General features: G+C 48.2%; 1 protein-coding gene across 10 annotated transcripts in view; it reads left to right on the forward strand.

Moving 5' to 3' along the window:
- MINDY4 (MINDY lysine 48 deubiquitinase 4) overlaps positions 1-14,056 on the forward strand; it is a 102,458-nt gene that overhangs the window by 9,051 nt on the left and 79,351 nt on the right. For 8 of the 10 annotated variants that reach the window (XM_025046845.1, XM_015589496.2, XM_025046846.1 and 5 more), the window contains exons 3-5: positions 1,299-1,534; positions 4,270-4,516; positions 9,295-9,713. In XM_025046845.1, coding sequence (XP_024902613.1) covers positions 1,299-1,534; positions 4,270-4,516; positions 9,295-9,713 — 902 coding nt within the window. Of the gene's footprint in view, positions 1-1,298; positions 1,535-4,269; positions 4,517-7,403; positions 8,460-9,294; positions 9,714-14,056 lie in introns of those variants that run through there. The other 2 variants (XM_015589497.2, XM_015589502.2) reach the window with 2 other exon arrangements.

Below are 14,056 nucleotides of genomic sequence, written 5' to 3' on the forward strand. Positions count from 1 at the left end.
CTACGATAGATAAAAATGCCTGTGTAAAACTGAGGTTTTGAGAAACGGTGTCTAGAATCCTACAGCAGCATTGTCTATTATAAGCAAAGTAATATGAAAAACCATAATTCAATATAATTCAGGTAATCCAGGGCCTTAAGCCTCTTAAATTGAAAAAGGAAGGAGGCCGAAATAAATTTTATAACATCTTTCCCCTGACTCTCTTCCTTGTAAGTTTCATTTAGACTTAGACAAAATATTTTTGGGGTCCTTTACTAAAATATATATATGGTTATATATATATATAAAACCATCCCTTGATTTGGACTGCCTGATGCCTGATGAATCTGTGGAATCTGGTCATAAGCCATTGGCTGTGGTCTTGATCTCAGAGTTCTGCTGTGTAGATCACGGGAATAAGAAGGGGGAAGGACTGGAGGAACCCCAGATCCTCTCTGTGCGAGGCTCTTGGTCAGGTGCGTTACCGCTCTGGTGGCAGGCTCACTGAACCCCCACGTCTCACTGAACCCCCACGTCTGGCCACACTTCCCAAGGCGTTTGCAGGCAGGCGAGCCGGGGACGACACAGTTACACGGCCTAGTCCTTGAGGCCAGCCTGTGGCTCACTGCTTGCATGACTGTGCCCATCCAGATTACTTAGGGGAATTTTAAAAGAAATCGGGGCTCCAGTCTTTGCAGTTCTGGTTTAGTAAGACACAGTGAGGGCTGGGAATATGTATTTTAAAAAAATATCCAATTTGGTACAGTCAGGTTTGGGAAATACTGATATCATTTATTTCCCAAACTGACTGCTGAGGGGTTTCATTTTATAATTTTTTTTTTTTTTTTTTTTTTAAGAGGGGGGTAAACTGAATCAACACTGCCTGCCTTGCCTCTCTGCTCTTTGCGATAACCCGTTGCTGCATCGTCCCAGTAGTCCCCAGGGTCCAACGTTACATGCTGAGTACACAAACAGAGAGAATACTCAGGTCCCAAATGTTTATAAATTTGTAGAGTTAGCAATCCCCAAAGGCTTAATTTTTTTTTTTAGCGGAAAAAAAAATTTATAAAGTTATTCCTAGAAGAAAAAAAAGAAGTTTGAATTGAAATTGAATCACCCGACTCATGCAATGGATGCTAGTTCTTTTTGTCTTCATCTCTATGTCAAAACACAGTCCTTCACCTTTCAGTGACCCCTGAAAGAATGTATGAATGAGTGAGAAGTTGACAAACTCTGTCGAAGAGTTACAATAGCCCTCTTTCCACCCTTCCTCTGTAGCTATGCATATGATTAATGATATTTTTTTCTTCCACTGCCAGGCAAAGGAAAATCCTTTAAAAACAAACCTTGAACTCATTACCAGATACTTTCTGGATCACTTCGGAAACACTGCTAAGAGTTTTACTCAGGAAGCACCAATTCCTGCACTCTCAAATGCAAAGAAAAATAACAAATTACCATTGAGGTGCTCAGAGACCACGCTGGTAAATATCTACGACCTTGCAGATGATGAGGCAGCATGGAGAACATCACTGTCAGAAGCGAGCAAAGCCAGGTATCTCTTCTCATTTACACTATGGATTAGTTTCCTACTGCTGCTGTGACAAATTAAGCTCAGTGGCTGTGACAGGGTTCTCCGGAGAAACAGAATCAATACGAATTGAGAGAGAGAGAGACAGAGACAGAGAGAGAGAGAGAGAGAGAGAGAGAGAGAGAGAGAGAGAGAGAGAGAGAGAGAGAGAGAGAGAGGGAGATGGCTTGCGTGATTGTGGGGTCTGTCAAGTCTGAAATCCGTGGGGCAGACTGGCATGCTGGCGACCCAGGCAGGATTTCTGTATTGCAGTCTTGAGGCAGAATTACTTATTCTCTGGGAAACCTTAGTTTTTGCTCTGAAGGCCTTCAACTGACTGAACGAGGCCCACCCATATTATCTTCGGCAGCCTCCTTTACTTTACGTCAACTGATTGTAGTTATTAATCACATCTGAAGAATCTTCATGGCAATATGTAGGATAATATTTGACCAAACAGCCGGGCACCATAGCCTAGCCAGGTGACATAAAATTTAACCATCATGGTGTCTTAAAGTGACAGGAATTTGTTATCTTATAGTTCTGGATGTCAGAAGTCCAGAATCGGTCTCATTGGCTTAGTGGCTTTGAAGGGAGAATCTGCTTCCTGTTTTTTCCAGCTCCTAATGGCCGCCTACGTTCCTTGGCTTGCGGCCGCTTCCACCATCTTCAGAGCACATCACTCCAACCTCTGCTTCTGTCGTCGCATCTCCTACGACTGACTCTGACCCTCTTTCTCCCTCTAATAAAGATCCTTGTGATTCCACTGGGCCCACCCAGGCAACCTAGGACTTTAACTTAACCACATCTGCAAAGCCCCTTTTCCATGTGAGGTAACGGATTCACAGATTCCGGGGGTCAGGATGCGGATGTCTTTGGCGGGGGGGCCATTGTTCCGCCTTCTTCACTCTGTGCTTTCAAAACCCCTGCCCTGGAGCCTGTTAGTTTCTTCTGGAGGCCCCGAGAATGGACCACTTTGTGATGGAGGATGCTTATGATTCAAAATGTTTAATTCGAGTTTCGTGATTTGTCAGGAGGTTGTTTTGTTAGCGTTTTCTTAAAAGGCAACCAAATACTGCAATGACGGACGAATCCGAAAAATCAGGCCTTTTAGAACTCTAAGGAAGAAAATGAATTGGCATTCTTGACTGAAGCTCTATTATTTGGAAAACAGTCATGCTAGATTACAACCTTAAAACACTGAGAATGAGTGTTTTCTTCCAGCTCTGTTGAAAAGTGTTTCCTTTTCTGAGAGGAGCCAGAGCTGAGAGTCTGGGTGTTAAGCTGCCAAAGGATGGGAACCATTAAAAAAATTCACTTAAGGCTTAAGATGTGGAGGTTAATGCAGGCGGGTGAAGAAGACATTTCCTCCTTCACGGGCATTTACCGTCTGGCTGGGAAGTGAAATATTTCCCAAATGATAAAAAACTGCGATGCAGTCGTCGAAGCCCCTGAGTTCTGCCTAGTCGCCCAGGCTACAGACTTGGGTGTCATCCTCGACTCCTTCTCGCCTGTTATATTTGCATCTCTGAGTCCTTAACGAGGGTAAACTCTTTCCTGCTTTCTCTGCCCGCCTAAAAAAAAACCCTCGCTAACTCCCAAGGGCCTTCCTCTGGCCCCCAGGCATCTAGTGACCTCCTCAAGTCCACCCTTGACCTAGGGCAGTGTGAGCTTTCCACCAAACAAGTTTGGCCACGCTGCCTGCTGCTGAAAGGCCTTCAGACGCTCTCCTGGTAGCTTTGAGGAGAAAATCCAGATTCCTTCTGAGTACTTGTAAAACCCTCTCTGTGGTCAGACGGGCCCCCAGGCGTGTCCTGCTCCATGCCTTGGGTTGGTACCTGCGGCCTTCTCCTGCCCGCTCCTTCCCTCAGACTCAGGTGCCGCCTTCCCTGGAAGCCCTTCTACATTTCCCCAGGCTGGTTCCAGACCCTTTTTCTGCCTGACGTGCCCTAATCAGCGCAGTCATAGCACACGTGACCGCTCCTCTCACGCGTGACCCAGTGCTTGGCGCAGAGCAGGTGTCAGCGCCCTGTCATGCCAGAGTCCGGGGGTAGGAGACACCCCCGCCTGGTGGGAGGAGTGCTGGCTCCGAGTGACCCAGTCTTCGCGTGCGTCTCTGTCTCCTTTCCGTGCTTGTTCTTTCTCACTCCCTGCCGCTCCCACTGTCTCTCACCCCCTCGTTCTCTCTTGTTTTCTCTCTCATAGACACACACACCCCGTCTTTCTCTCTTTCTCGCTCTGGTTCTCCTTTCGATGCCAAGCAGCGCAGAAAAAGACTCTATTTCCCTGCCTAATTTTGCTGAACTCGAACTGCACTTTGGAGAGCCGAGCTCACCGCAGCCTCCTCCCGCCCCTCGGGGGCGAGCGGTGAGGCGCGGTGAGGCTGGCTCCGCGTGTCTGGTGCCGCTCTGCAGCTCTGCAGCTCGCAGGTCTGGAATAGGGACGCTCTTTGTCTTTGCAGATATAAAGTATCTGAGGATATTCGAGGAATCCTATCATGGATCATCGACTTTGAGTTTGTTTCTTGTTTCCTGGTCTTGCTTTATAGGCCAGACCTGCCTTGATAAGAAAGGATTTTCTGTTTTTTACCTTTAACGATAGAAATCCCCGCAGGGTTGCCAAGGGCTTGCTCTGAGCTCATGTTGAATGTGGAATTTATTATCGTTGTTAGTGATTCCACCTGGGGAGTCCGTTTTAATGGAACTGTCCCTTTTTTGCAGACACGACAGTCTTGATGGGGATGTACTTGGTAACTTGGTATCATCCAGAAGGCCCCCGCACAAAAGTAAGCCTGCGCAGATGGTGCCGGCTGAAAGTCTCCCTGTGGCCCCCACGTGGGAGAAGATGGACAAGCTCCAGCCGGCAGAGCCTCCCCTGGACACAAGGAGGGTGGGCGAGAAGGTCAGGCCAAAGTGTGGCCTGATTGTCCGAGGCATGATGGCTGGGCCCACCGCCAGCTCCCCGCAGGTGGGCTGGTCATTCTGAGTGGAGTGTGAGAACCGGGTGGGCTTAAGCGGCTGCCTGGGTTTATTTTGGGGTACCTCACAAGACAGCCCAGGGTGAGGGGATGCAGGTAGCAGGGTGGGAAGAACACCTGCCCCTGCTTTCTTTCTGGCTCTGCTGTCAGCTCCCTGTGGGAACACAGGCAGGCCTCATGGCCCTCCCTGCCCTCAGCTTACCCATCATGCCAGCAGGTGGGTGCCATGGTTTTATGTTTCTTTCCCGAGTGAGAGCACATCCACCCAGCTTTCTTGTTGTGGTTCAGGAGTGCGGGAAGCCATCCAAGTTTAGGGAACTTCTTTTTTATTTTTATTTTATTTATTTATTTTTAACATGGAAAAACCCATTTTATTGCACTTAAGTTATAAGAAAGTAAAATTTCCAAGTGAATCAAACCATAGACACAATCCCTTTAAAGGTCGTTTTCCTCCATCATGTCAGGTTGTTACATAACTAAAATTAACCAACTTGAATCCGATCGTTTTAAATCAGACTATAAATAAACAAACAAAAATAAACAGGAGGAGGGAAAAAAGATCGCCTAGGAGACAGCGTTTAGCCACTTTCACAGGTCAGCTTGAGGATGAACTTGGAGAATGAGGCAAACCATCTTTTTTATTTTTTAAAACATGATAGTTAAAAGGGAAAAAGAAACCCCAATCCTTACGGTTTCATTTGCTTTGCTTTCAAAAAAAGCATTCTAAAAATTTAACATCGTTTTATTCTGTCCCTTAGAAGGGACTGTGGTAGGATCCCATTAGCTGGGGAGACTAAACCAAATGAGAGAGTAAATGTAGAAGAAGTTCATAAAACAACAAAGGGAAATCAACGCCAAACTCAAAAAAGTATAACATCAGACAAATTGGGGAGCCTGAACAAACAAAAATGAGGTGGTCCGTGCGCATGGCTGGTCCCCTCTGCTCCCACGTGCTCATGTGCAGGTGTGACTGTCTGTGGAGATGCCAGCACTAAAGGAAGCCTTGCTTGCAGAAGCGACTCTCTCCCTGCCTCTGCCTGCGTCTTGTGAGATTGTCAAACGATGTCTTTATTTCTCTTGGCTGTGGTCTTGTTCGTTAGACCAGGTGTCTAAGGGAAGGCGAGGGTCTGCTTCATTCTGTGTGGTTCCGACCACGCCTCGACAGCATGTCCCATCCTAGGTGTCTTGTACTAGAAGAAGGACATTCATAAACTAGACCATGTCTAAAGGAAAAGAACTAGGAAGGTGAAGAGTTTGGAGGAAATCGATAGATCTGGGAATGTTTAATCGAGAGGGTAAGGCTTGTGCAATGTGAGGCAGAATGTAAGAGATTTCTTCGAATGCGGAAATTCCAGGATGGCAAAAATATGGCCTTCGGGTAACCTTTCCATGCCACCCTCTGACGCTGTGCCTGGGGCAGACGTTGCTAGTTGATCTCAGTGCCCCATTTTCCTATCGAATGTGGATGTGACTTCAGAACCTCCCAGGTATCTTGGCAGTTACTCCCAATGGATGGATTGGAGTGGCGAGTGAAATGAACCCTATTCGCCATCTTGAGCTTAGGCTGTGAACCCCAAGGAGCAGGGACTCTGCCACGTTTGAGCACAGAGCATGGTGTGTGGCCCTTTGTGGGACCGAGTGGTGTAGACTTGCTTGGTGGCTCCAGAGAGCACCAGCAGGACCACTGGGTGGAGGCTGGGTGGAGGAGCTCACAGTCAGAGCCGCCTCGGCAGCGGGACAGGCCATTTTGGAAGGAACTAGACTGGAGGTGTTAAGGGGAGGCCAGGTACCCCATCTGCTGAGGACATTCCCATCTGGATGAGAGTTTAAACTACATTGGCAGTTGTCATGATCTCTTTATACTCTTAAGACTATTGAGGAGCTCAAGAAGCTTTAGTTTATGTGGGTTACGTCTGTCGATAGTTACTATATTAGAAATTAAAACTGAGAAATTAAAAAATACTTACATGTTAAATCATTAAAAATAACATTAGTAAGCCTATTACATTTAACACATTTTTAAAAACGCTATATTTTTCCAAACTGAAAAGTAGTGATATGAGTAGCATTGTTTTGCATTTTTGCAAATCTCCTTCATGTCTGGCTTAGCAGAAGATGGTTCAAGTCTCATATTTGCTTCTGCAGTCTATTGCATTATGGCACTTTAGTAGAAGTAGTTGAAGAGAATCTGGCCTCATACAGATATGCAGTTGGAAGCAGGAAAAGTATTTTAATAGTCTTTTCAGAAAACTCGAGATATTCTTTGATACTACACTCGAACTAGACACATTGTAGTTTTTTAATGTAGAATCTGCAACCATACCAATGAACTTTTGTCACTTTATCAGGTCTGTCTTGCTTGCGCCGGAATGAATCTTTTACCACTGCATGGTTTAGTAACATGATACATTGGTTATTTGGAAAATACTGGCTCACTAAATTATATAGATCTTCCGAATATTGACACATTTCATTATGAAAAAATCACATTTGTTAATGTTGCCACCCAACTCATCACAAAAGTTTTTAGGTATTGAAAGGCACCCAAACTCACAGTGGGAGATACAAGTTTCCCCAAATTGTAATTTTTACCTAGAAACTTTATTTCATCATTGACAACAATGCATCATTGATTTCCCTTGAAGTGACAGGTCAATTTATTTCTGAGAAAATGCCTGACAAATACCCAAACCTGAATAACCACGAAAAAAAAAATAGCAAGTTCAGCTCACAGCTCCGACATCTGACTAGTACTTTTCCTCGAGACAGTTGTCACCCTCTGCATCCGGCAGAGTGCTTCCATATACCTCCCATTTTGTCACAGAACATTAGAGCGGGTCAGGATTCAAGAGTATTAATAATGTTTATGCATCCGCTTGGACGTGATTAAGTGAAATTAGCACTTATTTACTTTTATTGCAAGGGGTGAAAACCTTGGGCACCACTGAGGTTTGGTGCCACTGCCTTGATCCCTCCTCAGGACCAGCAGATGCCCCCATTGGTGCTTTTGCGTCATCCCTGCAAATGTCGGCACCGCGGAAAAGGGAAAATCATCCGCATTGTTATTATGAAAATGGTTTCGAGCTCCCTGAAAGGGTTTGGAGACCCTAGAGGTTGGCAGACCCCCCCTTTGATAACTGGTGGACTTGATGAACCCCAGGGGCCTGTCCTACCATGACAGTCCATGCAGCGGAGACCTCCGTCATGACTGGGCTGTGGGAGGGACGGCCTGGACCTGCTTTCCTGCCAAGTTCTCTGTTTAGTGATCGTTTTGTGTGTTTTTCCCCTGGGGTAACTGAGTCCTGTGAAGCTCATTGAAGGATGGGTTTTTGTAGAATTTCCCCAGGTTTTCTGGAAGGTCCTTTGGCCATACTTACTGGTTGCTCAAGAGAAAAGAGCAAGGTTTGCTAGGTATTTCATCATTTTCTGTTACTAGATCAGCTCTGTGTTTATGAAGGATGAGTAAGAGGCTGGATTCCCTGCCCTTGGCAAAAGGTGGAGTCTCCTTAGGAACAGTGACTAATGTGTTCCTCGCTCTGTGGCGGGGGATGCCCTGGGTGGCGTTTGGAGGATGTTTCTAGTGCCTAGTAATTTCCACCAAGAGAGAACACTACAGAATTAGCTGTTCTCATTCCAGCACAGGCTTTACCATTCGGCCTAGGATTATTTCTGGGAATGCTGAGAGGTCCAGGAGAAGCCCAGCGGGTGTATTTTTGTCCCTTTCCCCGACTCCCCCACCCTAGATTGGTAACAACAGTTAATCAGTGATAGTGAGAGAGGACATGTCAGTTGATTCCTTTGGAATTCCTGAATTTCAAAAATTAAGCAAATCTTGGTGCTTACTAGGTATAGGTCACTGAGCTGGGAGCGCTGTAGACACCAGAGATGCATGAAGAATGGCCTTTGCCACTCCTGGACTCCTGGCAGGAGCGGGTAAGGCCATAAGTAAGTGGGAACAGGGGCAAAGATGCATAGCAGTAGCTGATATTTGGGACCTGGGACAGGTCTAGCTTTGAGTGAGTGCCTTCCCAAGGTCTCCTCTGTGACCACAGTCCTGTGGGATGTGAGCACTACAGCTCCCAGTTCCTCCAAAACCTGTGGGCCAGGCGTGTTTTGGAATTTATAATTTCGTTTTTTTCGGAAAAGAAATACAGTGCATAAACCACATACCACATATCACCTGCACTAGGGTTAAGGAGTAGCAGCCCATGAACAAAAACACTAACATTTCTGCAACTAAATATGAATATTCACACTTTAAAAAAGACCAAGCAATCTCAAAGCAGTTAAAAACAATTTGTTACAGGATTTTAAAATAATTTTTTTTCCAGAGGTTTTGGGATTTAGGAATTACGGATCGTGGATCTCGGGCAGCTTATATTACAGGGGAGGGAAGCGAGGGACAGAGAAGTTCAATAACTCGCATCCGGGGACACAGCTTGTTGGTGATGTCACAGGAATGAGAACCCACGTCTGACCCAGAAGCCACAGCTTCACCTGCTGCTGGAACCTGCCTCCTGTCAGGGGAGCGGGAGAAAGGCTGAGGCACGCTTTTGGGGTTCATGCAGGTGGGGTGTAGTGAACTCATTCCAGAAGTGGTAGTCATGGAGTGTCTCCTCGAAGAGTAACTAGGACTTTAAGAAGACTTGGGGGTGGGGACAGACTCTCCTGGGGGAGGGAACGTCATGGACAAATGCTTGAAATGAGATAAAGTATTTCCCACCTCCCTGGAAGGGATCCTCACTGCCTTTGTCCTTGTCCCTTTCAGGATTCTCTCCGAAGGCGCTCCCTGAGGCGGCCCCCCGCCTTGAGTAGCATGACCCTGCCCCACGAGGAGGAGGAGGAGAGCCGGAGAGCCCCGGAGCTCTCCACTCGCACCCCAGCCTGTCCGGCCCCACGGGAGGGCTTGGCTTCCAGCGCCAGGAGTCCCCTGGGCCAGCTCAGCGAGCCCACCTCAGAAAAGCACAGACCCACTCCGAGCAGCCCTCCTCACTTGCTGAGCCCAGGGCTGCTCCAGAGGGGGAGCGGCAGGTGGAGAGAGCTTTCGGAGGACAGCCCAGCCATGGACAGCGGCCCAGAGACCAGCAGGACGCCCTCGAAGTTCTTGCCTGGTGGGAATGCCCGGACTGCCCAGGAGAGGCTGGAAAGAGTATTCAAAAGGCAGGGGAGCCCGTCCCTGCCCCTCAGGTGAGCGCGCTATGCCCAGGGGATGGCTCTTCCTGGGGAACCGTCCAGTCCCTGGCTGCTCCCAAATCATCTCACGTCTGTTTCTTCCTTGTCAGTCAGGTGTCTGGACTCAGGGCGGCTTTGTTTGAATAACTTCACTTCCACCTCATCTCTTGCCTCTTTTACTGCCACCACAGCATCTGTCATTACTTGAAATCATTTTATTTATTTATATGTGTCTCCCCCACAGTGGGAGGGACTTTTATATTCCCTGCACCTAGAATGGTACTTGGTACACGGAAGGCACTCAATATTTAGTACTATTACTACTAATAATAACAACAGTAATAACAAGATCAATAAGCTTTTGATGTTGGCCTATTTTATGCAAAACACTCTTCTAAGTATTTTAAGTAAATTTACTCTTTTAATCCTCATGAAAGTTCTATGATGGGAATGCTGTTATTATCCCCACTTTACAGGTGAGGACACTGAGAAGTTGCTTTACTTGACCAAGTTTGTATTCCTAGTGAGAGGCAGAGCAGGGGTTTGAACCCAGGAAGCTAGCTGCAGAGCCCAGTGAAGGCATGAAGGATGGTGTCGCCTCTCTCCCTGGGTAGAAGTCCTTTCCACAGGCTTTAGACGGTGACTGGCTTCAGCCTCAACACCTCCAGGGGTGGGGAGCTCCCTCCTTCTCGTGACTCTGCATCGTTCTGACTATTAGGAAATTCTTCTTCACACTGCGTTAAAATCTGCTGCCTGGACTTTGACTCAGAGGGCCTTGTTTTGCCCTCCAGTGCCAGAACATGTGTGCCTGGAAAAGGGAACAGCTCTTCCAACCTGTAGGTTGGGAGCCTTCTGAGGCTGCAGTGGTCTGGGGGTGATGGTGGGTTGAGGAAGAAGAGGAGTGGCTGGAGGATCAGGAGGCCTGGGTTTCAGTCCTCGCTTTGTCCCGGCTGACCCGGATCGGTTCTTTGTCTCTGGACTTCAGTGTCCCTGACTATAAAGTGTGTCTTTCCAGCTCATGCGCTTTGCTGGCCGCCGATTCTTACTTCCAGAGTTATTTAATACAGAGATCTTTACTGAGTAAGTACACTTTACAGGGCACTTGGGAAGTGTGGCACATGGGCTCTGGAGTCTGAGGACTTGGCCTGGCAAACCAGCTGTGGCCTTGGACCAGTTATTAAACCCTGAAAAGGGGGCGTGGCCTTTGTCTCATAGGAAGTAGGGTAGTAGGTCAAAGCGCTTTGACAGCTCTCTCCCCCAATACCAGGCGAAGTATAACCACGGGTATTTAACATACGTTTACTATTGGTCAGTAAACGAACATTTTGGGGGCCTCGGTTTTCACCTAACACTTATTCCTTATTTGCTGGGTACCATGCCGAGCATGTGTATATATTCTCTCATTTGCTCTTTATAATAATCCATGGGGGTGGATATTGTCATTGGAGTATTATTTTTTTTTTTTTGAGTCCTCATTAGATAGTATTCTCCTCCTCCTCCTGAGTTCTGTACACCTCGACTAATAAAACAGAGGTATCAGTTAGATTGGAGGAAAATGGATATCATCTCTGTGATCGATAATGGCAGAGTAGAGGACACAGAAAGTCATGAGGCCTGGTGGGCCCCGAGCCGACAGACTGCCCCACCTCATCTCAGGCCCGGGGCAGGTCACCTGACATAGTCAAATGGTGAGAGATGCCAGCCCCTGGAAGAGCAGCTCACTCCCAAGAGGAGAAGGGGTGCAACTGAGCCTAACAGTCCCCTTTTCTTTGTTCCCCCAGATAGCCAGTCAGATAAGCCTCATTTACTCCCTTAGGCTGGAGTGAGTAGAGGGGAGGAGATTAAAGGTTTACACCAGCAGGAGACCAGCATGGCTCCCTCTGAACTCCCAGAAGACACCGGGAGTGGAGAACAAGCCTCTTCCCACCCCAGCAATTATTATCCTCAGTTCACAGATGAGGAAACCGGGGCACAGGGAATTGAAGGAAGCTGTCAAAGTTCTGGGCGGATGCAGGCCCAGAAGCTCACTGTTGGGTGAAGGGAACCTGGGTTAGGTTTCGGCCGTGTCTCATCTCCTCAGCTAGGCATTTCTGTGTGGTGCAGATACAACGTACTGAGTGCAGCACCCTTGATTTGAAAGAAGGGCCAAAACAATTCCACTTGCTACACCTAACTGCACGGCCCTGCCCTTCCCAACTCCCCTCCATCAGTCCCATTCTCCTCCCTCCATTTATTTCGTTCAACTAAGTAAACAGGAGCCTGAGTCCTAGTGTGCATCAGATCCCATGGGCTCCTCAAGGTGAGAGAGATGTGTACATGTGTATTCTTTTAACACACGACAGAGGACAGTGAGATGACAGCACGGCACGTCCCATCACTCAGCCCTCACAAAGCTGGAGGAAAGGTGGCTACTTGGAGCCTTTTCTGAGCCTTGTAATAATTGCTCAGGGATGGCCATGGAAGTCACATCTAGGGGCAGGGGCATGTGTCCTGGGGGACAGGGGACAGGTGGGGGGTGTGACCTGCTGAGATCTCTGTGTATTAAGGCTCTTCTAACTCCGACTCCTTAGATCTACCCAGTTGCCGAGGGGACCATTTTCTGCTTTGATTTTTGTTTCTCTCCTGGGCCCTTTGATCTTGGGAGATGCTTAGAAAATATGTCATCTGGTCTCCCTTCCTGGGGGGATGTAGCTGGTTGGGGCCATCTGTCATTTGTCACTGGCGTGCAGGGCTGCCCTTGTTGGGTTCCTCTCACGGTCAGTCAGAACCGCTGGACGCCGGCCCTGGCCTGGGCAGTCCTGTCACCCTCGCCTCACTCTGCTTCCCCATTACGCTGCGTCGCAGGCAGGGCCGCCCTCTACACATTTGTGTGTCACTTCCCCGCATACCTGGCCCAGAAAATGTTAGGTGCAGGAGCAAGAGCATGAGAGAAGCGACTCTTTGTTTACGAGTCTCCAGGGCTAGGTGTTCCAAGCACGGTGGCTTCCCAAATGGTACCTTGTGAAAGGTGATAGTCTAGCTGGGGGTGACCTCACTTGTAGGGCTTACGGCCCTCTCTCAGGGCATGCTGGCCTGCCATTTGTCTGAGAGTCCCTCAGAGTGACTCTCTGGGCCCTCTGATAGTCACATAGATCCTGCTATGCTTGATTTTCTGCACGTTAGCTAAAAACATGTCACGCTGGGCATCTGGTGATAGAACTGGCTTCCACTTATGCTTCCCAGGTGGGCATGGGCTGCGCGAGCTCCAGCCACACACTTTTTGCCCAGTCTTCCTTCACAACGTGAGTGTAATCATGCCCATGAAATTGAGAAGAGCTTTTGGTCTCCCCTGGGAATTCAACTCATGGCAATGGCCGCAGCAGCAGTATAGGTGCCAGAGCCACTAAGCAAAAATGTGTCCCCTCAAGTGGCTTGAACTATGGGGCCTTGGGAGCCAAGGTGGGAAAGCTTATGGTACAGATGGGAGTGCTGACCCCCAGAAAGGGGCATAGGCCTCTCCAGGGTCACACAGTCCCTTAGCTAGGATCAGGGACCTGGGGAGCAGGTGGGAAAGCTTATGGTACAAATGGGAGTGCTGACCCCCAGAAAGGGGCATGGGCCTCTCCAGGGTCACACAGTCCCTTAGCTAGGATCAGGGACGCGATGGCCTGACAGTGCAAGCCATATGAGGGTGTATGAGTTTTCTGTTGCTGGCATAACAAATTACAATTAACTTAATGCTTGAAAACAGCACAGATTTATTATCTTACAGTTCTGGACGATAGAGGTCAGGACTGGGTCTCACGGGGCTAACAGCCAGGCGTTGGCAGGGCTGTGTCCCTTCTGGAGGCTCTAGAGGAGAACCCCTTTCCTTGCCTTTTCCAGCTTCCAGAGGCGGCTCGCGCTCCTCGGCTCGTGGCCCCTTCTTCCCTCTTTAAAGTGAGTGACGCCGGGCTGAGTCCTCAGGCTGCCACCTCTCCGGTTCTCCCTTTTCTGTCTCCCCTGTACTTGTAAGGAGCCCCGGGATTATGCTGGGCCCACCTGGGTGATCCAGGATGCTGTCCCATCTCAGGGTCAGCTGCTTAACGACCTCGACTCCATCCGCCCCCTAACTCCCCTTTCCATGTCACCCAGCGTCTTTCCAGTTTCTGGGATTAGGCCACGGGCATCTTTGGGAGCGGAAGGCGTTGCTCTGCCTACCGCAGAGGGAAACTTTCTTGCAGTATTTAAAATCTTTTTTGGTCTCATTGCAATTTTTAAAGTGTTCACTTTTCACCCTCTGAGTCTCCCTTTCTACCACTCCCAGGAGTATTTTTGTTGTGTTCACATTTTCCAGGCATTCTTCCCTGTCTGACTGTTTGTCTGTCTCTCTCCCTTTT

The sequence above is a fragment of the Pteropus alecto genome, unplaced genomic scaffold, assembly GCF_000325575.1.
Source record: "Pteropus alecto unplaced genomic scaffold, ASM32557v1 scaffold21, whole genome shotgun sequence".
Lineage (NCBI taxonomy): Eukaryota > Metazoa > Chordata > Mammalia > Chiroptera > Pteropodidae > Pteropus > Pteropus alecto.